At 35.5% G+C, this 26,226-nt stretch overlaps 1 protein-coding gene across 1 annotated transcript in view; it reads left to right on the plus strand.

Annotated features, from left to right (window-relative positions):
• The window catches only part of LOC121427695 (rho guanine nucleotide exchange factor 10-like), a 145,385-nt gene that overhangs the window by 71,841 nt on the left and 47,318 nt on the right, over nucleotides 1-26,226 (plus strand). The window contains exons 8-9 of the mRNA XM_041624218.1: nucleotides 17,707-17,724; nucleotides 18,642-18,747. Coding sequence (XP_041480152.1) covers nucleotides 17,707-17,724; nucleotides 18,642-18,747 — 124 coding nt within the window. The remainder of the gene's footprint in view (nucleotides 1-17,706; nucleotides 17,725-18,641; nucleotides 18,748-26,226) is intronic.

Raw genomic sequence — 26,226 nt, forward strand, 5'->3', positions numbered from 1 at the left:
TTCTTGTGAAGAAGTCTTTTTCTTTTCTTTCAATTATTTTCAAATCTGAGAGAGAGGGAGAGTTAGCATCAGGGTATCTGAGTCAAATTGATAGCGACATTTTGATGGTGATTATCTAAGGAGGAGCGTTCTCCGGGATTTTATGTCATGAAGACCCTGGTTTGCAATTAATCAAAGTTTTTCTGGACATAATTTGTTTTTTTATGACAGGACTGTAAAGTAGGTCATGAAAAAATGTCAGAATTATTGTTATGGACATGTGTTACTTTTGAAAGGGAAAAGCAATACAGAATTGAAAGAGGGGTGGATTACAGACTGGAAGGCCTTAGTCTGCTGTGCAAACCCTTCACTCAAGTTAAGGGTCTGATTGTGCAGCCTACTCATGCCTTGTGTACAGAAGGCCCAGAATTGGGAACAGCAAGTTTTGTATGAGCTTGTCTTTGCGTGGAGGCATACTTGTTGATCAAAGTTTTAATCAGGGTCTGTGCCTGCAGACTAGAAGGCCTTTAGAGTGTACACATGCAGCAATAAGATTAGTGATGTCTGTGAAATTAAGAATATCCATTGTGAGGTTTTTTTTTAGAAGTATTTCAAAGTAATAAAGTCATTTATTCGCAATCAGAGTCAAATTTCTACCATGTTCAAGTTTTTTGTTCAGTCTACTACAAAATCTGAGCATTAGGATTGATTCAATTGTGGATATTTAAGTTGGAAAAATATTCCCTAATTTTGGTTTGCATGAGATTGCTTGCCTGAATTCATGCAGACTGGTAAATGGCTTCTCTGAAAGCGACACTGTTTCTAAAACCTCTTTAAGTATTGAGCTGCCGATTCAGTAATGAAATCAATTCAGTCTATTCCGTACTCTTCGCTCTTAAGACAACAACTGGCCAAACGAGTTTTGTTTACATGTAACGCCACAAGCCACAATTGGATGTCCCTGTTAAGCTGTTGAATAAAACCTCTATTTTTAGACCGGGACTCCTAGCCTGAAATGCAAGGAATCTTTTTTCCTCATGGAAGCAATCTGGGACTGATCAAAGGCCCTCAAAATACAGCAAAAATCATGGCCCGATAATGTGACTCCTGCATTGCCAGCTGTTTTTTATCTTCCTCTGAATGTTGTTATGCGTAGATACTTGTTGCCAAGGTGATGTTCTGATAGTCCTTAATTGTTTTTTTTAGCCATTTCCGTCTGTCAGGATGACAACAGATTTGTCAAAGAAACTGAGAGGGAATCAGGGAGGATCATCAAGTCGCTGTTGGGAGGCAAACTGGAAATTAGTTTTCATATTGAGTTACAATGAAAAAGTGTCTTTCAAAGACAGGTTGAAATGGAATTAGTCGACATGAAAAAAAGAGGAAGATGGTTGAACTAAATCAGGACAATATTATATAACATAAAGGCAGGAAGGGATTAGATGTTGGAAAATAAAGAGAATAAACTGGAAGTAGACCTGAACGGAAATGGAAGTTTTAATGATGAAATTACAAAAACAGGAGATTGGTGGAGGGGAGAGACGAAGGGAGGGATTCAGGAAGGGATAGAGTGGGGAGGGGGAATTTGGAGAAGGGGAGATAGGGGAAGGGGGAGAAAGGGAGGAAGGGGAAGGAATAGAGTGGGGGGAGGGGAATCGGGAGAAGGGGAGATAAGGGAGGGGGAGAAGGGGAGGAAGGGGAAGGGATAGAGTGGGGGGAGGGGAATCGGGAGAAGGGGAGATAGGGGAAGGGGGAGAAGGGGAGGGAGGGGGCTGGAAAGGAAGGGGAGTGAATGGAAAGGAAAGGAAGAAGGGGAAGGAGAGAATGGGGAAAGGGAGGGAGGGGAAGGATTAAGGGAAGGGGAGCAAGGGATGGGGAGGGGGGAGAGGAGAGGAGATGGGGAGGGAGGGTGGAGAGGGGGAAGGGAAGGAGGGTAGGAGGAGGGGAGGGAGAATGTGGAAGGGAGGGGAAATGAATGGAAAGGGGCGGGGAAATGGAGGGAGAGAGGGGAAAGGTGGGAGAGGGAGAAAAAAGGAGAAATTTTGAAATTAGACAGAAATTAAATATAAATTTGAAAGCGTGCTTTGAGGCATACCGTATAGTTGAAATCATGTTCAGGGTTAAAGAAAATGAAATAGGGATGTTGATGAAATTATAAAAATATATAGCAAATAGCAGAAGTAAATCTGAGGAAGAGAAGAATGTGACATAAAGTTTGGAATCACTTATTTCTGAGATTTTATTTTTTCCAGTTATAAAAACAGTCATATTTATTTGGAGGATTTATTCAAAATTGTTTTTGGAAAATTGTTGATATAGAATTTAAAATTTTGTTCAAATATTTTATTCATTTTTTTTTAAGAGAGACATGCTAATGGGTGCTGTAATTTGTGAGGTTAGTATTGGATTGCTTGAAAATTAATCTATTGCCTTGAAATTATTTCATCTGAAGTTGAACAATATTTATGAATTGAAGCAAGTCTTTGCTTTGGTCAAATCATTGTTTATCATATGTATTGTATGTATAAAACTGGACGTCATTCTCATGAAAGCTAAATGTTTTTGTACATAGCATTGCATTCATATTTCATGTGAAAAATGGTATTAGTATCTCTTGCATTACAAGAAATCATGAAATCGTAATATCATCTGAATTGGTACAACATTCATAAAACCATGTGTTTTTCATATCAGAACCTTGGCTTCCATTGAAGTCCATAAAGAGAAAACATAATCTCATGCAGATAATGTACATGTATGTATGCCTTCATTGTTAAGTCTGTATTTCATATCTTCACATTTTCAGTTCCAAATTCATATTATCAATCATAATATATATATCATATGTAGTTGTGCAACATACAATATATCATAATTTTATTATCAGGAAGAGTAGTCATTCATTCCTAATGCTCAATATACAGTGCGTCCCAAAAAAAACTATACACTTTTGAAATGGCTGCCAAATTAAAAATATAGCACTTTGGGGGAAAAGACTTATAGATATGGAAAGCCAATAAAGTCAACTTTGAAATGACACCAAAAAGTTGGAAAATTATTCATGCTTGAGCGAGCACTGCCCACTGAAACAGAGGGTATGCAAATTAGGGTGGGCTGGAATTAGCCTTCTAATTTCTTTTAGATTTTTTGTTTGGTACATGTGTACATGTGTACTTGCAAAGTTGCAGGTTATTTGGTGAGTTAAAGATCAGATGTGATCAGTTTGTTGTTTGTGAAAATTTCATACGTTATTAAATTGAAATTTAATGCATGAGTGATCATGAATTGCATTTTTTAGTGCAGCTTTATCATGTGGATCATGTGGATCTCAACAATGTGTTCATGACAGTCAGGAGAAGAGGGGGTAATATGACTTAGGTAGGTGAAGTAAGTTGATGGGCTTAAGGTCAACAGAACATTTAGCAACCCCTCCCTCCATCTCTACCCCCTCCCCCACTTCTCTCCTCCTGAGAGACTAACCTTGGCTAGGCTGGGCAGGAATTAGCCTTACAGTTTTTTGAGAGGTTAGTCCTTTGGAACTTACAAAGCTAAGGGTGTTCTGCTATTCATGAGTGAGATAAGTTTTGGTTTTAATAGGCAAATTTCATGAATTACTAAATTGAAATGTACTGCATGAATGAACAGGAATTGTAATTTTAGTGCAGCACATTCATCTTGTGGACATCAGAAGTGTGTTCATGAGAGTCAAAGTAATATGATGGTACATGTACCTGTTACAAGCAAGAGGGCGAGGTATGCTAAGACTTGATTAAAAGGGCATTCCTCTGTCCTTATACAAATTAAGTCATAGGTACCCTCCCCTCTTCACCTCCATTTTCCAGCTCCTCCCCCTCTCTCACTCTGTCTCATCTCCTGGATTGTAGCCTTTTCAAAACTTAACTGCCAAGTGACCGGTGGCTGATGGTCAGTTTGAATGATTACCAAAAAAATTTAATGATTATGATGATTAATGAAATAATTTATTGGAAAAAATGAATGTTTTATTGATCACATTGCACATTGAATGAGTTGATTTACTGATAAATTGTTGATTGAATGATTGATAGGAAAAAGTTGATGCCCTAATTCAGAATTAATCATTAAACCAACATTCTGCTCTGGACTTCACGCGTACATAAGAATAGCCATCCGTCTCTCAACAGGAGGGGAGGGTGGGGGAGCAGGGGCTGAATGTTCTGTTGACCCTTATTTCATCAACCTACTTCTCCCACTTAAGCCCTATCTCACGATTCTCACCCCCTATTCTCCCGACTGGCCGACTCCCATGAACACATTGCAGAGATCCCAATGATAAAGTTGAAATGCTGCCCCAAGAGATCCAAATGATAAAGTTGAAATGCTGCTCCAAAAGTGTAATTTGTGTTCACTCATGCATAAAAGTTCAATTTAATAACTTAAAAAAATTTGCTTAAGCTATCAAAACTGATCAAGGTTGATCATTAATTTATCACAACACCCTTAACTTTGCAAGTTCGAAATAATTTGCCTCTCAGCAACTAAAATGAATTGGAAGGCTAATTCCAGCCCACCCTAATTTTCATACCCTTTGTTTCAGTGGGCAGTGCTCGCTCAAGCATTAATAGTTTTCCAACTTTTTGGTGTCATTTGAAAGTTGACTTCATTGGCTTTCCATATATGTGAGTCTTTTTCCCCAAAGTGCTAGATTTTTTATTTGGCGGCCATTTCAAAAGTGTATAGTTTTTTTTGGGACGCGCTGTACAGTCTTATCCAATTACAATATTTTTGTTTTCATTTTGGGTCTTGGTAGCTTTCGTTGGTCAGAAAATGATGTACAAAACAGGCGTTACATTATTTTGAAGAAACAATTTATGTTGATTTACAATGACTTACAGAAAAAAAATGTATAGTTTTCTACATTTTAATCATATCCCTCCTTTGTTATTTGTGATCTGAGTTTGAAAAAAAAATGTGGTAAATGGTTTGTTGTACACTCTTTGATTGGTTAGATTTGTATCACATGACAGTTTCAGAATGAAAAACTTTTAAGATAATCAGTTTGATTTATTCATAGAACCTGCTCATGGTTAAAAGTATTGGATTGTGTTACTCTCACCAATCAGTTGTGGTAAGTTTATTTACTTTGATAAACATTACCTTTTTAAATTAATTCCCACATAAATACATGGATTGTATTCATATACAGTCCTTAAAAATGTTCACAGAAAATAGCACAAATATCACATCTAATTATGTTCTTTTTTTTACTGACTTAAATGCACTTCAAATGCATATTAGTCCTTGAAGCAATTTTTATCACATAGACTTTTAATCTCAGTATGATATAAATCTGCACCTCTATACAGAAATCCATACTCTTCAAAGTGATTTCAGCCACCCCGTGCAAAACTTGAAAGCTAAACAGACTCCAAATTTCATGATTTCAGGTTTTCACAATTACATCTTTCTGTCTTAAACAAATGTACCTGTGATTACTATTTGCACTTGCTTTAAGATTCAGTGGTTTAGCTATGTACCTTGAAATTTATTTTCATGGAAAAATTACCTAATCATCATTTCAATACTTGGAAAATCATGATATAGAATAATAGACCAGTAAATCAGAAATTTGCAAAAGACTATACACTTCAAAATGTGCTCTTTTAGTTTATCATAGATAAGTACAAACAAATATTTTTTTCCCTCAGTAAGGATAAAATTGACCAGTTTATTTCATTCCTTGTGTATTTTTTTCATTCTTGAATTAGAGAGATTTAATTTGATTTATCTGTTTATTTGATTTGAATATTATCTTTAAAAATACTTAAGTAGGACCCCTTCCCTTAGAAGATGCACTATAAATTCTTTAGAATCCTATATTAGATTGAAAATAGTTTCTTTTTGTCCCTTTTCATACATTACGAGTCATTCACATCATGAGAATTGACATGTAATTTACATGCTGCACCTGCACAATTGCACTCGTACCTCACATCCGTTAACATTCTCCAAATATTTATGTTCAATCTCTGTCTGAGAGTGAAAAATGAGACACTTATTTTATGACATCGCCGTCCATCTTGTGCTCTGGACTTCAATATCTCGCTTCAGGCGGGCAGTGTATTCCAAACCATTTCTTCAGGCATTTAGAAGAATCGTCTGACGAAATAATTCTGAAAGCCTGTCACTTTTGATAATTTCTCATCCTTCTTTTTAGAGGAAAGGTGCATTTATTTGCCTTCATCAATCAGCATCATTTAATAACTATTATTTTTCTTTATGTTACAAAGATTGTTTTGCGAAAGTTAAAGCTTGCATGAGATGAATTCAGAAGTTTGGTTTGTTATTTATGTTTTTAATCATCAATAGCTTTGCATTAACCTTGTTTAATTTTAATGGATTTGATTATCAATGGATTTATTATCTATATTCTCTGATTTTCATTTTCCATGGTGGTTTATTGGTAGCCATAGTGAAATTGCACTTATTGTCATCTGCACATTTACCATTTGAGTATTCACTAATCAGGCCTTGCAATACAAAACTGAATGCGATTTAAGATCCATGTCTGAATATAGTTTGAAAAAAAGTATGAAATATTAATTTGATATTACATTCTGCTGCCAAACATATATAGGAATGTGAAATCAAATTTTATTTGCACAGATCTAAATAAAGCACATTCTTCTTGTTATCAGTCTGATTCAAGTCCTCCCCCAATGGATACTCACGTAGTGCAAATAATATACACAGCAAAAACTGGTGTTAACCGGTGTACATAGAGGACCACACCATTTATTTTACACCGGTGTTAAATTGGTGATGTTAGTTTTACACCTATAGGTGTTATTACAACACTTCTTGTTGTTACATTTACACTCTTTGGTGTTATATTTAATCTCTAGGGTGTAATTTTAACACCTCAGGGTGTGGTCCTCTATTAACACCAATTGGTGTCAGTTTTAACACCGCAGTTTTTACAGTGTACCTTTCATCGTCAACGATGGTTTTCTTATCCCCAAAGTTTCATTATAATCAATCTGCTTTCAAGGTAAAAAAAAATTGAATGTAGCACAAATAATATACCTTTCATTGTCAACACAGGTTTTCCATCCCCAAAGTCACATCATTACCGATGGATAACTCACCTGTTCATGCTTTTGTACCACTAGCCATTCATAGATACATATTTATCATTCCGTTGCGTGCCAACAGTCGGCCGTGTTTGCGCATATCACGGTAACCCGACATTAACTGCTCATTCCACCCTACTTAAACCCCTGTCTTCATGCCTCGGTTGTTGTCGGGAATAAAAAAAAATGAAGATTGCCCGCGCCTCCCCCTCTTGCTTCGCATGACACGAGTATGTCTTCCGCACCACCGAGTCTTTTGTTTGCCCTCGCTACAGCCGGGCAAATTTTCCTAAGAGCATAGGCAAACAGACACGATGGATGGAAATTGTGTAATTGACAGACGAAAAGTCTGGCTGGGGCTTAAAGAAATAAACTTCTTCAAAAGGAATGTTGTAATTCATGTTTGAGTGGTATTATCTCTCTAGTTAATCTGTTATTGTACCGATGTGATGTTATTAAAAAGTCTGGCTTTCATTCCATGATAAATTCATTATATTTTCTTGAGATTGCATGGTTATTTCTGGTATTTGCTGAATGCCCAAATAGGGTTCAATGTTGAAAGTGACTATTTTCAATGTATTTTATGATAATTTCAATTATAATTATTCATTTATTTAATATATTTAGTAAATTTATTTTATAGTGCAGGGTTGGCCTTTTGAGTTTTGACAAAACTGCTGTATAAAGGCACGCTTCAGTTAAACAAACATTCCACATGGAAATACAGAGAAATTATTGTACTCACCTATACAGCCCTACTAACTATTACTTCTCAGAAGTCTCTAAGCGCTTTACAGTAATGCAGTATAATTACACTGGCTTTAGCAGAGCAGCTGTTACACGCACTGTGTTTCGTGGAATGCCAGGTACCCATCTACCTAACCCGGGTTGAGTGCAGCATATTGTGGATTAATTCCTTCTATTTGGGGTTTGCAGTTGAAATGTGCAATAATGAAGCAAATTGAATGGGATATCTGGATGAATGGATGGATAGTTGGGCTGGGGATGCACAAATGTAAAAAATAATTGGAGAGATGGTTGGATAGATAGACAGATGGATAGATAGATAGGTGGGTGGGTAGCTGGATGGATGGCTAGGAGGGTGGGTGGATGGATGGATGGATGGATAGATAGATGGGGGGACAGTTGGAGGGATGGATTGAGAGATAGTTTGAGAAATGAAGGTAGAAGAGTTGATGGACGAATATGCTAAGAGGGATAATATGGATGGATAGATTAATCTACGTATGGATGGATTGATAACTAAATGGAGGGATAGGAAGATAGATGATTACCTAGAAATATATGCAGCAAGTATTTACTGGTCACATTACCTCTTTTCCATGCATTAGCGCTGAAAGGCAGCTTGAGCTAAAGCCGGGGTAATAATGATATTAACAACGCACCTCGGAATAGAATATTTCTAGATAGATGGCGCTATATAAATGCCTATTACTACTATTATTATTATTATAATTATTATCATTATTATTATTATCATTATTGTTATTATTATTATCATTATTATTATTATTATTATCATACTTATTATCATTATTATTATTATTATTATTATTACAAAATTGTGCACAGCCTTGGTATTGACATTGGAAGTTTTCTCTTGAGCTCAATGCCTTTCTTTGGTGGGAAGCTTTCAAATTATGCCTGTATTTGTAGTGTCCTTGCTCTGTGTTCAGCAGACAAAGCTGAACGGAGAACAGGTTGCGCAGGACCCTACATTCTAACTTCCAAGGATTTAAAATCAATATAGATTGGTGTTGAATATTGAGCAGCTGAATATCAGATTTAGATTTAAACTTTCTGGATTTAAAAAACAAAGCCTAGAGATTGATCTGATCAATCACAATTATGGACAGCCAGCAATGTCAACATCTAAAATTCAGATTTGTTCAAACTCTTTTCTAGATATGATGTATAATCCTACATTCCTTGTTCTCTTGAAGATTCAGTGTGATTCTCTTTGTTCACTTGGGAGATTGTGCAAATTTCATGTAGAAAAAATTATGGTATGGATGGATTTCCATATAGTTGAGATTGATTGGATAAGTCGTAACTCTTTGTAAGACGGGACCCTGATTTGTATGATCAATTGCAATCGATCATAAAATATCCATGCTATGATCAACTCATTCGTTTCTTTAGCTTGCTAGTGGCCAAGAAAAAAGGGGGTGAGGGGAGACAATGTTGTGTGTGATGGGGGGGGAAGGTTAAAAAGGGGTGAGGGGAGACAATGTTGTGTGTGATGGGGGGGGGGGAAGGTTAAAAAAAGGGGGTGAGGGGAGACAATGTTGTGTGTGAGGGGGGGGGGAAGGTTAGAGTCGGGAAGGTGAAAGATTTGAGAGGCAAAGAGCATTTTACTGTATGAAAGAAATATACACTTTAAATTCCAAGGATTTAAAATCCAGATCAGCTATGAATAGTGACCAGCTGAAGTTTGAATTTATTTTAAATCTTAAGGATTAACTTTTCATTCTCAAAAGATTTCAATTAAAATCTTTTAGATTTATGTTTAAATCAACAAGGTTTAGATCTGGATCTCATATTCGGCTAGTCACAGCCGATCTGGATTTATTTTAAATCCTTGGAATTTAGAGTGTGTGAAAGAAACCAGAATTGGTTATTTTCCCCTTTACTCACCCACACATGAACAAGATCATTGATGTATAATATGGTAACTCTCACGCACCATGTTTCAAAACCTAATTCCAAGTGTTTATGGATGCATCATAATTACAATGTAAATCACATTAGTAAAGTTGTTACATCAGGGTGAGGCTGTGGAGATGTAGGTTAACATCTTTAAAGGTCAAGTCCACCTAAAAAAAAATGTTGATTTGAATCAATAGAGAAAAATCAGACAAGCACAATGCTGAAAATTTCATAAAAATCAGATGTAAAATAAGAAAGTTATGACATTTCAAAGTTTCGCTTATTTTCAACAAAATAGTTATATGAACGAGCCAGTTACATCCAAATGAGAGAGTCGATGATGTCACTCACTATTTCTTTTGTTTTTTATTGTTTGAATCATACAATATTTCAATTTTTACGAATTTGACGATTAGGACCTCCTTGCCTGAAGCACAAAATGTTAAAATAATGGAATTCCACGTGTTCAGGGAGGAATGAAACTTCATTTCATATGACAATGACGAGAAAATAAAAATATTTCATATTTCATATAATAAAATACAAAAGAAATAGTGAGTGAGTGATGTCATCAACTCTCTCATTTGGATGTAACTGGTTCATTCATATAACTATTTTGTTGAAAATAAGCGAAACTTTAAAATGCCATAACTTTCTTATTTTACATCTGATTTTGATGAAATTTTCAGTGTTATGCTTGTTGAATTTTTCTCTTTTTATTCAAATCAAGTTTTTGTTGGGGTGGACTTGTCCTTTAAATTGTATAAACTGTGTTATCAGCTGTAGATATGAACCTCCTGTGTCTTAGGGGGGAAATTGGAGAAAAAAGGGAAAGCTGAAGAAATAAAAAGGAAAGGGTCGTAGGAAGAGTGGAAAGGAAATGGAATTTGGGGGAACAGAAGAACTGATGGAGAGAGAAATTGAAAAAAGGGGAAAGTAATGATTTTGGGTCCTGTTATCTACTTTAGATGTGAAAATATGACAAATTTAAAAAAAATGAAATGTGGAAGAATGAATATATATTTTTTTTGCAGGAGTTTCTGCATTTTATTCAGAAATCAATGATAAATTAACATGTTCACATAATTGAATGAATACAAATTAAATATGACAATTTAAAAGATACAATGTAAATAATACAAACAAGACTGATAATTAAATCATACCTAAGCATGTGATATAGTTCGGTAAAATACAGGGGGCAGCTATTATAAGCACAAAGGTGCTTGAAGCAATAGCAGCAATATGGAGGACAGGAAAGGGTGTCTGTGGAAGAATGCAAATTGAAAGGGGAACATGAATGATTATGAATACAAGGATGAAGAAGAATAAAGTATGTGGAAAAATATGTAAGGGAAACGGGAGAAAGCAATTAATATAAGAAAGATTTGGTAAAATACTTAAAATTGAAAATTGGGAAGTTATTGTTGCAGAAGATAAGCACAGTGAACGGTGAAGAAGATAAGTCAGTGAGAGAGTGAGGTGAAGAAGGAGAAAGAGAGAGAGAGATGGTGCATACATGTATGAGAAAGAGAGGGAGGAAAAAGTGGTAAGTTAAAAACAGACATAGGGAGATGGATAGATAAATTTTGAAGGAGAGCGAGAAAGAGAGAGAGAGAGAGGGGGGCGTTCAGTAGCCTATTTACCCAGTACTTAATCTAGATTGATAATTGATTACCTTGCATGTTTGCCATCAGTCTGATATGTGCATTTTGGATTATCAAATAAGGACATATATAATTAACCTTTTTAACAATCGGAATAATTCAATGAAAGTTGTCTGTGTTTGAATTTCTACTTTGGCTGCTGTTAGCAAATAGATGCGACATGCTCATGGTGAATTATGTGAGACATTTGTCTGCCTTTTTTCAAAATCCTTTGAGTGCAAAATATTTTGTTTGTAGCAAGAAAAGAATTTTTGTATATTTCAGTATGTTTAATGTTCGTTATAGAGATCTTTGAATAAATGAAATTTGATGTGAAATCAAAATTTTGCTGTCTTGTTTTTGATATATGAAAGCACCAAATAAAAAAATATCAATACATTAAAGATAGTATTTATAAGTTCTTTGTATTCCTTGAAATGAAATTAATTTCAAGGAATCCGTTTTTATATATTTTATTGTATGTTACAGAGATCTCTGACCAAATAAAATATGATTTGAAATCAAGATTATCTTTATTTTTTTTTTATTTGAAGCAAACAGTGATAATTTTTTTTTTCTATTTGTTATTTTCTAATTACATGTTGCTTTTCTGTAAGGAGATCATATTACTGAAAAAATGATATTGTAATATTTTTAGCTACACATAAGTGCATCACATATTAAGTCTATCTTCAAATTATTAGTTTTCAAAATATGGGCACTAAAGAGTTATTGAATTGAACAGCAATCCATATATTTGGTCCACTTTTTGGCCCTAGCAAGTTAGAGCAACAGTGCATTAGGAGTATACTAATGAAAGTGCATAATACTGACCATTGATAATTGACCTCAGTTAAATCACTGATGTTAAACACTTGCTTGAACAAGTGGGACATGGCTCTGCGGAATTCGATGATGAAGATGTCACACTATCTGGGGGCCGGGTGAGCTCAGACTGCGTCAGGCAAGGCGCAACCGATCCCAAACCCGACGCCTAGCTCTGATTCCTGCCCCCGGGGTGGGACGCGGGTATCGATTCAATTAGGATCTTTTCTTCGCCCTCCCTCCCGAGGATGTAAAAAGGGGGTTTGTTCAGATGCGTAGGGTAAAGGAGAATATCATGATGAGTGCAAGATAGTTGATGGCACGTTCTCAGGGCGTGCTTTGTGCAGAGTGAGAACACTTTAATTGGGTTGTTTTCTTGGAATTGTGGGAAAATTTTGATGGGATGAAATGAAATTTGAAATGGGAACCTGTGGGCATTGATAAGTTGTTAACTTCATTATTTTAAATTGAATGAGGCAGGGGCTTCATTATCATGAAGTTCTTGGATATTAAATTTGTTTTGTGGGGATGCCGGTGATATGGACAGTTCAATGACTTGTGAAGAAATTTGGGGTTAAGAGAGGAGGAGCAAGAATGAAAGAAATAAAGAAATGGGAAATTTTTTTTCTTTGAAACTTTTTATTGATTAAACAATCGGTATGTACAACAATAATCATAATATCAATCACATTTACAATGGTATAGGATACACTCACAAAAAAAAACGATACAAAAACATACATCACAGTTGTACATGAAAAGTGGGTAAAAAAACAAATTATCTTTATATCAATGGTATAATCAAAAGAAAAGAAATGGGAAATTGATGAGAGGTGCTGTTTGGAAGAACTAGTATAAAATATAAACAATTTGAATAATTCACTTTGTTTAAATCTTAACTAGTATATTTGAAACTCACTAAACATTTCATTTAATTTTATTTATTTTATTTCAACACGGTAAACGAACTTCAGCCAATGGCTGTTCTTCTGAACGTCCGTGCGTACATATTAAAATCACATTACATGTATATACAATTAAGAAACATAATACAAAATAAAATATACAATTAAAATATCAATATTACAAAGAAAAACAAACAAACAGAACAAACAACTTTACATCACTCTGGCGTCCAATCTAAATATGTTGAAACTAGTTACTTTTACGTCATTAGGTAGTGCGTTCCAACTTCTGGCCCCCCTGTACTGTAAACTTCTTTTCTGATAATTGCTTTTAACTAAGGGTAATTTGATTTTTAGAGACGATGATCTTAGCATGTAGTTACAATCAATTAAAATAAATTGCTTACGAATACTGTCTGGCAGCATACCATGCATTATCTTGTACATTGTTTATAAGGTGCGTACATTTCTTCTTTCTATCAATCTTTTAATGTCTAATTCTTGAAATATATGTTCGGATGGGTACATCCAATCCACGTCTAATACACAACGGAGCGATCTGTTTGAATGCTTTGTAAAATATCACTCAAAACTTTTCCTAGGTTGCCCCAAATTATATCACAGTAATCAAAGTAGCTTTGTATTAAACTCTTATAAAATTACGTACAGATGAGGTTCCAAATTGTTTCGTTTTTTAAAGAAAAAGGTCAGGTTGGTGAACATATCAAACTTCTTACTACTTATGTAAAATAAATGGACATCATTATTACCGTATATGTGGTATGACCAGACAGTTACTATGGCCTGTGTCATACCCCAACACTTTGAAACTCTTAATGGAAGCCAAACATGACAAACTTGATTACATGCTATATGCTTCATAATCATGTTTACTGTTCTCTTTCCATGCCTAAAAGATTACAACTATTTCACTCATTATTTCCAGACAGTAACAAATTATTTGAGTGTCAAATGAAGTAATAAATTGAACCTGTACCGTTATAGACTTGCGCCACAATTGGCTATCCATGGTTAGAACCACAACTTCAGACTACAGATTGAATTCAACCCGGGTGTACAAAAACAGACCTATGAATTTATTTTATTCAATATTAGTTAAATGTATGAACACACCCTTAGAGCTGATAAAAGATGCAAATGAATAGATGGCCTCAACTCTCCCATCATCTTCTTCATGATATTGAATTCTGCACACAAACAGTTGTGGTCAAACTGTCCCTGACCACATTGTCTATCAATCCACTCAGAATCCTAGTTTTAACCAAGACTAAAATTTACATGTTTTACCCATTTGCCTGGTAGTGCTTTAGGCAATTAAAAAAAGGGAAAGCGAGCATCAAGAGAAAAATAAGATCATGCTAATAACATCTAAGATACACTTGTGTGAACTTGAATTCATCATACTTTGGATGAGGGAATTTGTATTTGCCAAATAAAGTAAATGTAGATTTAATTTGTTGTAATACTTAAATAGTGTACTTACAGTATTAAATGTTAGTAGAGAATTTGAATATGCATGTAAATTTTGTTGGAATGAAAGTGGATGCCCCATATCTTATACTGCTATTGATGCATTTCTCGACTACTTGTATTTGACTGTGTTAAATGAGTTTGGTGGTAGGCCTACATGTAGAAAAAAAATTGTGGAAAAGTTGGGGTTAAGCAGAAATGAGGTGGGCATTTTACCCCCCCCCCCCCCTTCCCCTCGTTCCTGTACTTTTTCCTTCTCCTTCTCCAACCATTTGCCCTATTGCTTTCTTTCAATATGTTTGCATTTCAAGGAAAAAAAATAGTTTCTTTCCCCTCTTTCTCCCTCCCTTCCCCCTCCCCTCCACCCTTCTCGCATATCAAATCTGTCAAATTTCCTTTTGTTTTACCTTCCGCTTCATTTGCCAACCTATTCCTTTAATTTTCTCTCTCTATCCATATTCTATTCTCCCTGTTTTTCCTATGCAATTCTAATGTTTGTGTTATGTCTAGACATACAAATTCCCAGGAGAAATATGATGTTTAGGTTTGAGCTGCGCTATTGTTTTGCATTAAGTGTGGATAGCTTTATGCTCCAGATATAAGAGAGTGCTTTTGGAGTAGAAAAGAAATCCATTAAATCAGAAAACCTCTAGCAAAGGCGCATGTTCTAAATGTAAGCAGTTAAATGTTCTTATTGTATTCTACGTGGATGTGCTTGCAAGGATATACAAAGCATAAATGTACTAGTAATTTTCCATTTCAAACGAGATGTAGATAGATTCATTATTTTGATGCTTTATAGGAAATTATCAAATCCTCTATCCCTGTATGTGGGAGAAAAATGCAAAGTTCTGTTCAAGATTTTAGTTTAGTCTTGCCTCTAGGGGAAGGAGTTCAGCTTTGCATTCGGAATCCCCCTTAATCCTGCAAAACTTCCACCTTAGATCTACTCTCTCTCAGATCATGTACCTATACTAGGTCGATTATCAGATGCAGGTGTAGCTCATGAATAATTCAAAGGAAAAAATGTTTGTTTTATAAAAGGGAATGATTTTAAAGGGGAAAGGGAGATGGGAAGATGAGGGGAGGGAGGGAGAGAGAGAAGGGAAAGGGGAAAGGGAGATAGGGAGGGGGAGAGACAGAGGGGTGAGAGTCAGGGAGGGAAAAGGAGGAGGGGGGAGGGAGGAGATAGGTCTGGAGGGGAGGGGAAGAGGAGGGGAGGGGAAGGGGGAAGAGAAAAGGGGAGGGGAGAAATGGGAGGGAGATATGTGGTGAAGGTGAAAGAAATGGGAGGGAGAAGGTGAGAAAAGGAAAGACAGAGAGAGAAAGATACAGAGAGGGATTGCAGGAAAAGACAAGGAGGAGGAAGGGGAAAGGAAAGAGAGATGGAATAAGGATGGGGAGAAAATATAAGAAAGTGTTAGATATTACTTAATGAATTTCGAACAAAAGGGATTGTTATGCAAGGCATAACTGGCTTAAGAACATCAGGTTAGAAGTGCTAATTTATGGAAAATGATGTTTTTCTCAGAAGCTCTTAATGCCATTTTAGGCTGGAGGCGATGCATCAAGCACACCTCATTTGTTCTGCTTTTGCTAATGCTTATTGTTTTTAATTTTAATTTTTTTTCGGGGGGGGGGGAGGGGTTCACTTATTCATAGCAGAGCATCATATATGTTGAATAAGTAGAATCAGTGTTGTGTGGAAGGTGTCATCAGCTCAATGTGATCTGATAGGTTGGGCATGGTGTGACTTGGCCTGGGTATTATAAGATCAGAGAATCTTTGTGATGTTTCAGCCATGTTTCTTGCTTGTGTTTCTTGAGGAAATGAAAGTAGAGGGGAAAATGCAGGGGCATACACAGTAAAAAAAATAGCGCATTGTATAAGCCTGTCACTCTAACAACAAGTTGTTTAATCTTTTATGTAATTGTTTAAACCTTTTAAACAACTTGTTTCAATATATAAAAAAAAACAGTTCTTTTAAGATTTTAAACAGTAGTAGTTAGAATGATGGGCTTAAACAACGTGCTTAGAATTTAACTTTTAAACAACTTGTTTAAAAATAAACAGTTCTTTTATGATTTTACGCAGTAGTTGTTAAAGTGACTGGCTTAAACAACGTGCTTAAAATTTAACTATTTAAACAACTTGTTTAAAAATTTAAAAAACAGTTCTTTTAAGATTTTAAACAGTAGTTGTTAGAGTGACGGGCTTAAACAACGTGCCTAAAATTTAACCAGCATTTTTACAGTGTAACTTCACAGGTAGAGGATTTATATAAAGCTTGGGTGAAACTTCATAGAGATTATGAATAGACTCTCTTGGTCCATTATTCTTAAAGAAAACTGTTTGTTGATAATATGGTTTTGTCTATATCTATTGCTGTTTATCTTGGTGGATTTTCAAGTGAAAAGTTAAGACTTGTTTAAGGACAGATGTTTTTTGTCTTAGATATATCAATGATATGACGTCAAATTTAAAATGGATGATACTGACACAATTTTTTTTTGCCATGTTGTTCAATGTATATCAAATCAATCATGCTTAATTATATCTATATCTAGTTAGCGTAAATTGCAACATTCCTCTGAATTAGCCTCCAAATTTTGGGAGCTATTGAAAGAAATGGTTGGATTACAGTAATTTGACATGTGAGATTTGCTTTGATCACTATGCAATGCTAATGTCCATCTCTTATTTATTGAAGCAACAGTTCAAAAACCTCTATACCTTTTCTTGGCGCTCCAGTTTAAACCCAATATCATAACATGCCTCTTTTGGGGACATAATTGCCCCAAGGCCTTATTGATTCAGTATTTAATTCTTTATTCCATCTTTTCTTTTTCTTCTTCATCTTTTTTCTCCATCTCCAATACCATACCGATCAATACCATCTTCATCACCAACGTCATCATATTGCTCTCTACAATACATGGCTCTATTACCCTTTTGGCTGCTCCTGGCTCCATATGGCCTTGCACATCTTGGGTTGGTTCATCTGCCTACCTGTGTACATTCATTTTTTCGCTGCTCCCTCTTGGCATTAATTTTTCATCATTGCTTGGGGATATTCAGCAATCGTACCTTGAATGGGTAAGTAGAATCGGCAAATAAAAACTTATTTATATGGTAACTAATCTTTTAGAGATGCAAGTCTTCAGGCTTTTGCCTGTTTTCAAGCACTGACAACTTTTCATTTCAAGCTTTTTCAAACTTATATACTTTCAAGCCTAGTGAATAAAACTGAGTGGCTTCCTAATCATTGCATTCTGTCAACTCCTATTACTATTATAACTTGCTTGTTACAAAAATATATGAAAGAAAATATATAACAATGTATATATTAAAAAAAAATTATTTAAAATGCATCAATAATATATTGACATACAAATGCATTATTCATGGTTTATTTATGATAGAAAAAAAATATTTACAAGAAGTGTGAATGCTTTGGATAAGCCTATTCTTTTAAAAGATTTGATTTTATCGCAAATTATTATTCAGTATTTTTTAAAGTTGATTTAATAACAAAGTTTCAATATATACCTGTCAGCATATTTTGATGATTTTTTGTTCCCTTTCTTCAAGAAATTTAAAGAGGAGTGAATGATTTGGATAAGCCTGTACTTTTAAAGGATTTATTGAGAATTATTATTCAGTTGTTTTTCTGAAGTTGATTTAATACATAGTAAGAGTTTTGAAATATAAATTGGTATACTTTGAAAATTGCTATGTTTTCAAGAAACTGTATAGTTATGTCATATTTTACTGTTTGCTGACTAAATGAACAGCAAGGTTTAATTTGTTACATAAATCTTATTTGATACATAAGACAACAAGAAAGAAAAGGAAAGTATAATTATGCTATTGGTAATGCAATATTATAGATAATTTCATTCAAATTTTGAAATATTCTTTCATAATATATCATAGATTATTTGCAGAAATTGAGTATATTCCTTCCAATATCATGAATTAATTTTGAAATATTGGTTGATGATTCTAAACAGATGAAAGACTTGAAGAACCGAGGAGGATTGGGCAAGGTGCGGACTTTCTTGTTTGGACGTCAAGGAGCAGAGCGCCCTCTCGAAGACAAGGAAGACCTAGATGAAGGTAAGCAAGAAATTCATGTTGTTCTTCTCTCCCAATAAGAAATTTGAAAAAGAGGGGACCTTTGAATGGATTTGAAGTGATATATAGTTTTTTGTTCTTTTTAGGTATCCATGTACTTTTCTGCTGGTACAGCGGTACCATTGTAAGTAGAAAACATATAAGGCACATTCAGTTGTGGATTCAAGAGTTGAAATGGAGGGGTTGCAGATTGCCAGTTTTAAAGCGCATACATTTGTAATTCCGAAGCTTCCTTATTCCGAAGGTTTGGATATTTCGAAGGTTCGTTATTCCGAAGGTTCGTAATTCCGCAGGTTTGTAAGTCCGAAAACGAAGTGAGGTTCGTAATTCTGAAGATTCGTTAATCTGAAAACGATATGAGATTCGTAATTCCGAAGGTTAGTTAGTCTGAAAACGTACTGATTAACGAACCTTATCGTTTTTGGACTAACAAATCTTTGGAACAACGGACCTTATTTTGTTTTTGGACTAACGAACCTTCGGAACATCGAACCTTATTTCGTTTTCGGATTATCGAACCTTCGGAATTACGAACCTTCCGAATAACGCCACAAATGTTCGGATCATTGAACCCTTTTACGTATTCGGATTAACGAACATCGAAGTATAGGCAATTTACGTGTTTCGGAATTACGAACCTTTTCAATAAAGAGCCTTCAGAATTACGAAGTGTAACTGTTTTGAAGTAGAGGAGGCACAGAGGATAATTTTCCTGTATGTTTAAAGGACAAGTCCACCCCAACAATAACTTGATTTGAATAAAAAGAGAAAAATTCAACCAGCATAACGGATGTAAAATAAGAAAGTTATGGCATTTTAAAGTTTCGCTTATTTTCAACAAAATAGTTAAATGAATGAGCCAGTTACATCAAAATGAGAGAGATGATGACATCACTCACTCACTATTTCTTTTATATTTCATTAAATGAAATATAACATATTTCTATTTTCTCGTCATTGTCATGTGAAGTGAAGTTTCATTCCTCCCTGAACACGTGGAATTCCATTATTTCAACATTTGGTGCTTCAGGCAAGGATGTCCTAAATCGTCAAATTCGTAAAAAATGAAATATTGTATAATTCAAACAATAAAAAACAAAAGAAACAGTGAGTGAGTGACATCATTGACTCTCTCATTTGGATGTGACTGGCTCGTTCATATAAATATTTTGTTGAAAATAAGCGAAACTTTGAAATTTCATAACTTTCTTATTTTACATCCGATTTTGATGAAATTTTCAGCATTGTGCTTGTCTGATTTTTCTCTATTGATTAAAATCAACATTTTTCTGAGGTGGACTTGACCTTTAAAGGGTGATCCTGAAATATAGAGGGGACATGTATCTCTTCTTCCTCTGCCTCCATCCACCACTGTATTACTTTTGTTACAAAAAAATATTTTTAGAGTATATATGTTTGTTGTAGTATTTAGAGGACTGCATACTGATTTATTGTCTTGATCTTGTTAATGAACATTCGAAGTTATGTGTGGTGTATGAATGCAACATAATATTTCAATGTAATACAATATAATATTTACTGCTGGAGAAAATGAAAAAAAATTCACAAAAGATCATGAATTGAATTGCATGTTCCATGGATGGTTATACATTGAAGAATTAGCATACTATGGCTATTTTCAAGTTTTCTTGTTTTTTTAAATTGATATAAGGAGTTTCTTACGGGATTAAGGGATTTTATGAATTTGTTGTGTTTTCAGGAATTCATTTTCGGGTGATTGTCAGCAAACCTAGGTGTGAGTTGTGGGTCTGCTGCATGGCAAGCATGCTCGGCATATGTGATCTTGGGTGCATGCCTAAGTTTGAAGATCACCAACAAAATTTTCAATGTGTGGGACTGATGTGTGATAATTTTGGAAATATTTTTTTTTTCATTTTGGATTGAGATGACTGCATGAAAAGGCATGGTCTAATATTGAATCAGTTGTTAATATCAAGGTTGCAGATATTTCCTATTAATGTTGACATTTCTTTTTTCCCTCGTGATATTGGAGTGGGATGAAATACCAGTAACACGTCATCTGCTCCTGCGACATTTGCTCCGATGTTAATATGTCAGAGGGCACAGGGTTAGAGTTAGGATTGTAATAGAGTTTTTGGTTCAGAATAATGTAAAAATAATGACTAGAGATTATTTGGTTTTGGAGGATTGATTTTGTTTGGCTTCATGCATGGATCTTCCATCGGAGCTATTGTCGCCAGAGCAAATGTAATGGAACCAAAATACCATTGATTCCATTACGAGGAAAAGTTCCTAAATAAGGGATGCAATCATTTTTATTGTTCTCGCGTTTGTGCGTACAGTCTTGGAGATTAGTATAAATAGAGTACGATATCGGACAATTTTCGTCACTTGATAAAGAGTTGCAGCAGCACTCGAAAGCTCGTGAACTTGTAAGCTAGTGAACACTTTTTGCGAGAGTGATCACGAATTTCCTAGAAAGCCAGTGAACACTTTTTGCGAGAGTGATCACGAATTTCCTTGTTGACCATAGTAGATTGCGAGACAAATGAATACCCTCTAGCGATTAAAACTTTTTTTTTTTGCATATTATTGAATCATGCATGCATGGCATGGAAGGCCATTGAGACTGAATATTCCTATTAAGAGGAGGCAAATGAAAATATCCTCAAATCCTCTCAAATCAAACATAAAATCTAACCACGATTGTGCTATGAAATGTATCTTGCTTCTGTTAATCAAATGAGCTTAAATTGAACCTCTCAAAATCACGCATAATGTATTGTGAGGTTTAAATCCCCCAAGTGAAAGGGGATCATGCTGTAAGCCCTTCGCAAATTAATATAACTGCCTTTGAAAGCCCAGGTAATAATGATGTAATATCCAGACTACAGACTGATTGAGGATGGATGAAATTGAAACGGAAAGACAAACCATGATAATAGCTATGGTTTTATCATCATGACAAGTTTGATAAAACATAATCTCATCATTGAATAGCTTGTCACGATTAGGGATAACATGTGATTCATTTCCCAGCGCATTGTCATCAAATTACGATCATATCAGCACGAATGAATTTGCGATTTCCTTTTCCTGCTCTTATTTCAGCAATTTAATTTTCATTTCAATGATTGAATCGTGTGATTGTCTAATAGTCATTATTGACTTTCCTTGAATTGCTCCTGGTTCAGTGGCTGCGTATAATCGCTTTTAAAATTAATCTGTAGATTGGACATATGGCTTTTTTAAAGTTGAGTTTTTCAATTCTGTTTAATCAAAACAGTTATAAAAAAAACAAAACATTTCAACATTAAACAAACAAAACGTTTTGGATATTTTAGCACAATTTGTAGGAGAAATGAATATTTTCCGGTTGAAAATATTTCTTCTATGTGAAATAGCAACTACAAGATCACTGAGCATGAAATATACACAAGTATATTGGATATACAGTAGTGCAATCAAATATGAGCAATATAAGAAGGAAAACTTAGTCCTTTAATAGATCTAGACATTTTTCTCCCTTTTGAAGAAAATGTTACATCTCGTAATACTCCAGGTGTCTAGCTAAGCAGCATTGGTGATGCCGTGCCGTCCGAAAAACTTGTGGGGTCGCCATCTCAGAGACCTTGTTGTCCCCTAATCGATGATACGCTTGACATACTTTCCATATCCGCTTACAGTCACGATCAACCCGACTCTATGGCAGACAGGAAAAGAAGTGGAAGATAGACAGAGGGAGAAAGAAAGAGAGAGAGAGAGACAGAATGAAGGAGATGACAGGGAAGTTGAGAGAATTGGGGCGGGCTCAGATAGAACATCAAAAAAAAAATGATGAAAGGGGAGATACAATACATCTGGAGGGAAAAGGATACTGGTCACTCAAAATTTTTAATAAATCCAAATGGGTTATGTTAGGGATGAAACCATGAGTAGATTCAATATTCAAATCTAAATAGATTTAAAATCAAATTGATGAAGAATACATTACTAACACAATCTATCATGGATGATTTTGAATTTCAGAGATTATTTCAGAGAGTGATATTTAATCAAAGTTCTTTTCAATGTTAATGTCAGAGATTTTCTAATAAATTAATAGGGGGTTAGTTAGGTAGAGGGTGACTCTATGTGAAGATTTGAAAATTTAATCCTAATAGAAAAAATCAGATTGATTGAAAATACATCATTAATACAATACATTTTTTACTGTTTTAAATATTAGAAGTTGATATTGATGATATATTTCATTAACCTCATACTTCCCACCCAGTATACAAACATTAGTTGCTATGTCACGTTCATCTCATAAAACTATCACAGTTGAAGCATAAGTCTTGTAGTAAAGTATTATAAAAAGTGACCCTTTTTTCATGGGATTATTTTGTGATGATACTCTTCTTGTAATAAAAAGCATTGACTTTCTTTTTTGTATTTTATTGTATCTTTTGAACGCTTCTTATTCCCCTTTCATAAACCTAATTATGTGCCTAATAGCAGCATAATTTGGTCGTAAAATCGAAGGAGGACCAGAGTTATCCGCATTATTTTGATGCTGCAATTATCCGCATAATAGCAGCATCGGGACCAGATTTTGACTTTATGAACGCATTTCGAAAGTAATGCGGATGATTGCCATGGAGCGGTCACAAGGTCACCCTTTTCCAACGCAACCGCATCGGAGGGGGTGTGTGCGGTTGCCATGACGATTACTGGTATCCTCGTTTTTCAGGACGGATGCTCGTAAAAATAGTGCGGATTATTTTCGGAGTTTATGAACGCAATTTTTATTGAATTATCCGCATTACTCTTAGGCAGCTAATTGGAGGATAGGTTTATGAAAGGGGTATTAGTTCTTCTAGAATGTCCCACTTTGCATCTTGACTGTAATCTGATTGTAGAATTAAGACATTAAAATATGATTTTCTCTATTTCACATCAGAACCCGGCTGCAGCGTTGAATTTTGACAAGGCCAAGATTCTACCCTCCATGTCGTCATGTTATTTCCATTTATTATAATTTCTGCTCAATTCTCCATTCCCACCCACGCATAAATACACTCGTATTAAAAATATAAGAGGCTTGTACATTTCCCATGTAGATTTCTGTCAAAGCTGCCTTAATACCTGTAGTTCCCATTCGTAAGTTGATTTATGTCGAGATTTGTATTTTATGGAAGTGATCAGCATATTGGATGAGAGGTGTATGGTAATTTGAAATGATCTATCTTTTTTTATATGGCAAATGTCTTAGAATAGGTGGAATTCTTTTTTCTGTGGAAATGTGAAGATGCATTTCATTGTGCTTATTTCCATTATGAAAATATACATGATAAAATATTGGAACCTTTGTTGCACTGTAAAAAACTGGTGTTAAAACTGACACCAATTGGTGTTAATAAAGGACCACACCCTGAGGTGTTAAAATAACAGCCTAGAGATTGAACATAACACTAAAGAGTGTAAATGTAACAACCATAGGTGTTCTAATAACACCTATAGGTGTAAAACTAACACCGCCAATTTAACACCAGTGTAAAATAACTGGTGTGGTCCTCTGTGTACACCGGTTAACACCACAGTTTTTACTGTGTGAGATCATACATTATGCCGGGCGCACTTGAAGAACAGCTTACAGCCTATCCAGCCTACCCTAGGTAAAAAGGAGTTATTGGTTTTTTTTCAAGAAATAAGTTATTGATGAAATTGGTTATTAATGCATTAGACTTCTATTTAGAAGATTACTTTGTAAGTTGCTGTATACAGGTTCTGTAACAAATATTCAAGTTCATATGGGAGACACTTTGATGGCCAGTAGAGACACGTTTTCACTGTGGACAGGTGGTCGCTACAGGAGTAGCTGTGAAGTATGGTATAAAGAACAAAACTCGACTGTATGTCTTTGCTAGAAAACCTGTCATGTCACATTGTATGAATATTGGAACGAATGTTATTGGAGTAATTGATGTCTTACTGATAAGCCCCCATCAAACCCCAGCTTCAACAGAATACTATCGTTACATCCAACCCAATAGTAAATCCATGAAATCATATTTCACTCTGCCCTATAAATATGACATAACTAGGTTTCCTCGATGGCGTAATGAATATTTTTCCCTGATGCAGTGAATATCCCCTCTCTTGCGTAAAGATATCCTTGACGGGTTTGACATCGCAGACCCCCCTGTATGGCTCCATGGGGAGTCGATGGTCATGACTGCTCTGAGTGTTATGATGGCAGTTTTGAAGGTTTGGTGGCAATTTATGAGCAGAATTCTGTAATATTTGGGTGTAATTGTATCAGTTGTACGATCTGAAGTTTCACTTGATTATTCAAACACGTTTTTGTCTGTGGAGTCCATGGAAGTTAGGACCCGAGTTCCTCTGTTGCGTGGATCGATGACGGGATTTGCCACGAACACTCTTGCTGCGATTTTTTCTTCCCTTCTCTGTTAATTTGTGTTATTATACCAATGCCTTTTAACCTCTTTTCTTGACAATAAATTTTCATATTTGTTCCTTCATCAGTTATTCCTCCTGATATCTTTCACTTCTTGTCTAACTTTTAACTGTTCTCCAGTCCAATAGTTATACCTACCTTCTACTTCTTTTTTTATTCTTGGCCTAATCCAGCTCCTTGTCCTCACTCTTTTCACGCTTCCCTTATTCTGTTTTTTTCTTGCTCTTTGTCTCTCTTTCTGTTTGTCTATCTTGCAATGTCCCCCCAGCCTGTGTTCTCTTGCACCCCCTCCCCCTGTCTCCCCCTTCTTTCTATCTTACACCCCCTCTCTTTCTCATCCTCTATCGGTCTATGCATCTGTCCCTCCCTCTTCCTCTGCTCTATCCCTTTCTCTCCTCCTTTCTCTCTCCCTCCACCTCCCCAAACTCTTGTCATCTTTCGTCCTTTCTCCATTCTCTATAACCCTATAAGTGACTGTGGTTCTACAAGGTGTGTATTAAGTGCCTTGGAGGTAAATAGAGAAAAAATTGAGGAAAGCTAGAACCATCAGGTGCCTCAATCAATACATGATTCTTTAATGGCTGGAAGGGAGATAGGGGATAGAGAGAGAGGGGAAAGCAAGGGAGAAAGGAGGAGAAAGAGAGGAAGATGGCTAAGGAGGAATGAGGAGGATGGCGAGGAGAGGAAGATAATAAGAATGCTTGAAGAATGGGAAAGAAGATGTTGAAAAAGAGTAGGGGGTGGGGTAGGGGAAGAGGAGGTGATGAAAAAGAAGAATAATAAGAAGAAGACGGAGGAGGGGGAGAAGAAGAAAAAGAAGAAGAAGAAGAAGAAGAAGAGGAATGAGAAGGAGAAATGAAGGAAGGAAGAAAGAAAGAAAAAAAAAGAAAGGAAAGAAGAGGAGGAAGAGGGGAAAAAAGAGGAGGATCTGTAGAAGGGAGGGGATATGAGGAAGAAGGGGGAGGGGAAAACAAGAATGCAAAAGGAGAAGAGAGTGAAGAAGGAGGATGATAAAT

Source organism: Lytechinus variegatus, chromosome 14, assembly GCF_018143015.1.
Source record: "Lytechinus variegatus isolate NC3 chromosome 14, Lvar_3.0, whole genome shotgun sequence".
Lineage (NCBI taxonomy): Eukaryota > Metazoa > Echinodermata > Echinoidea > Temnopleuroida > Toxopneustidae > Lytechinus > Lytechinus variegatus.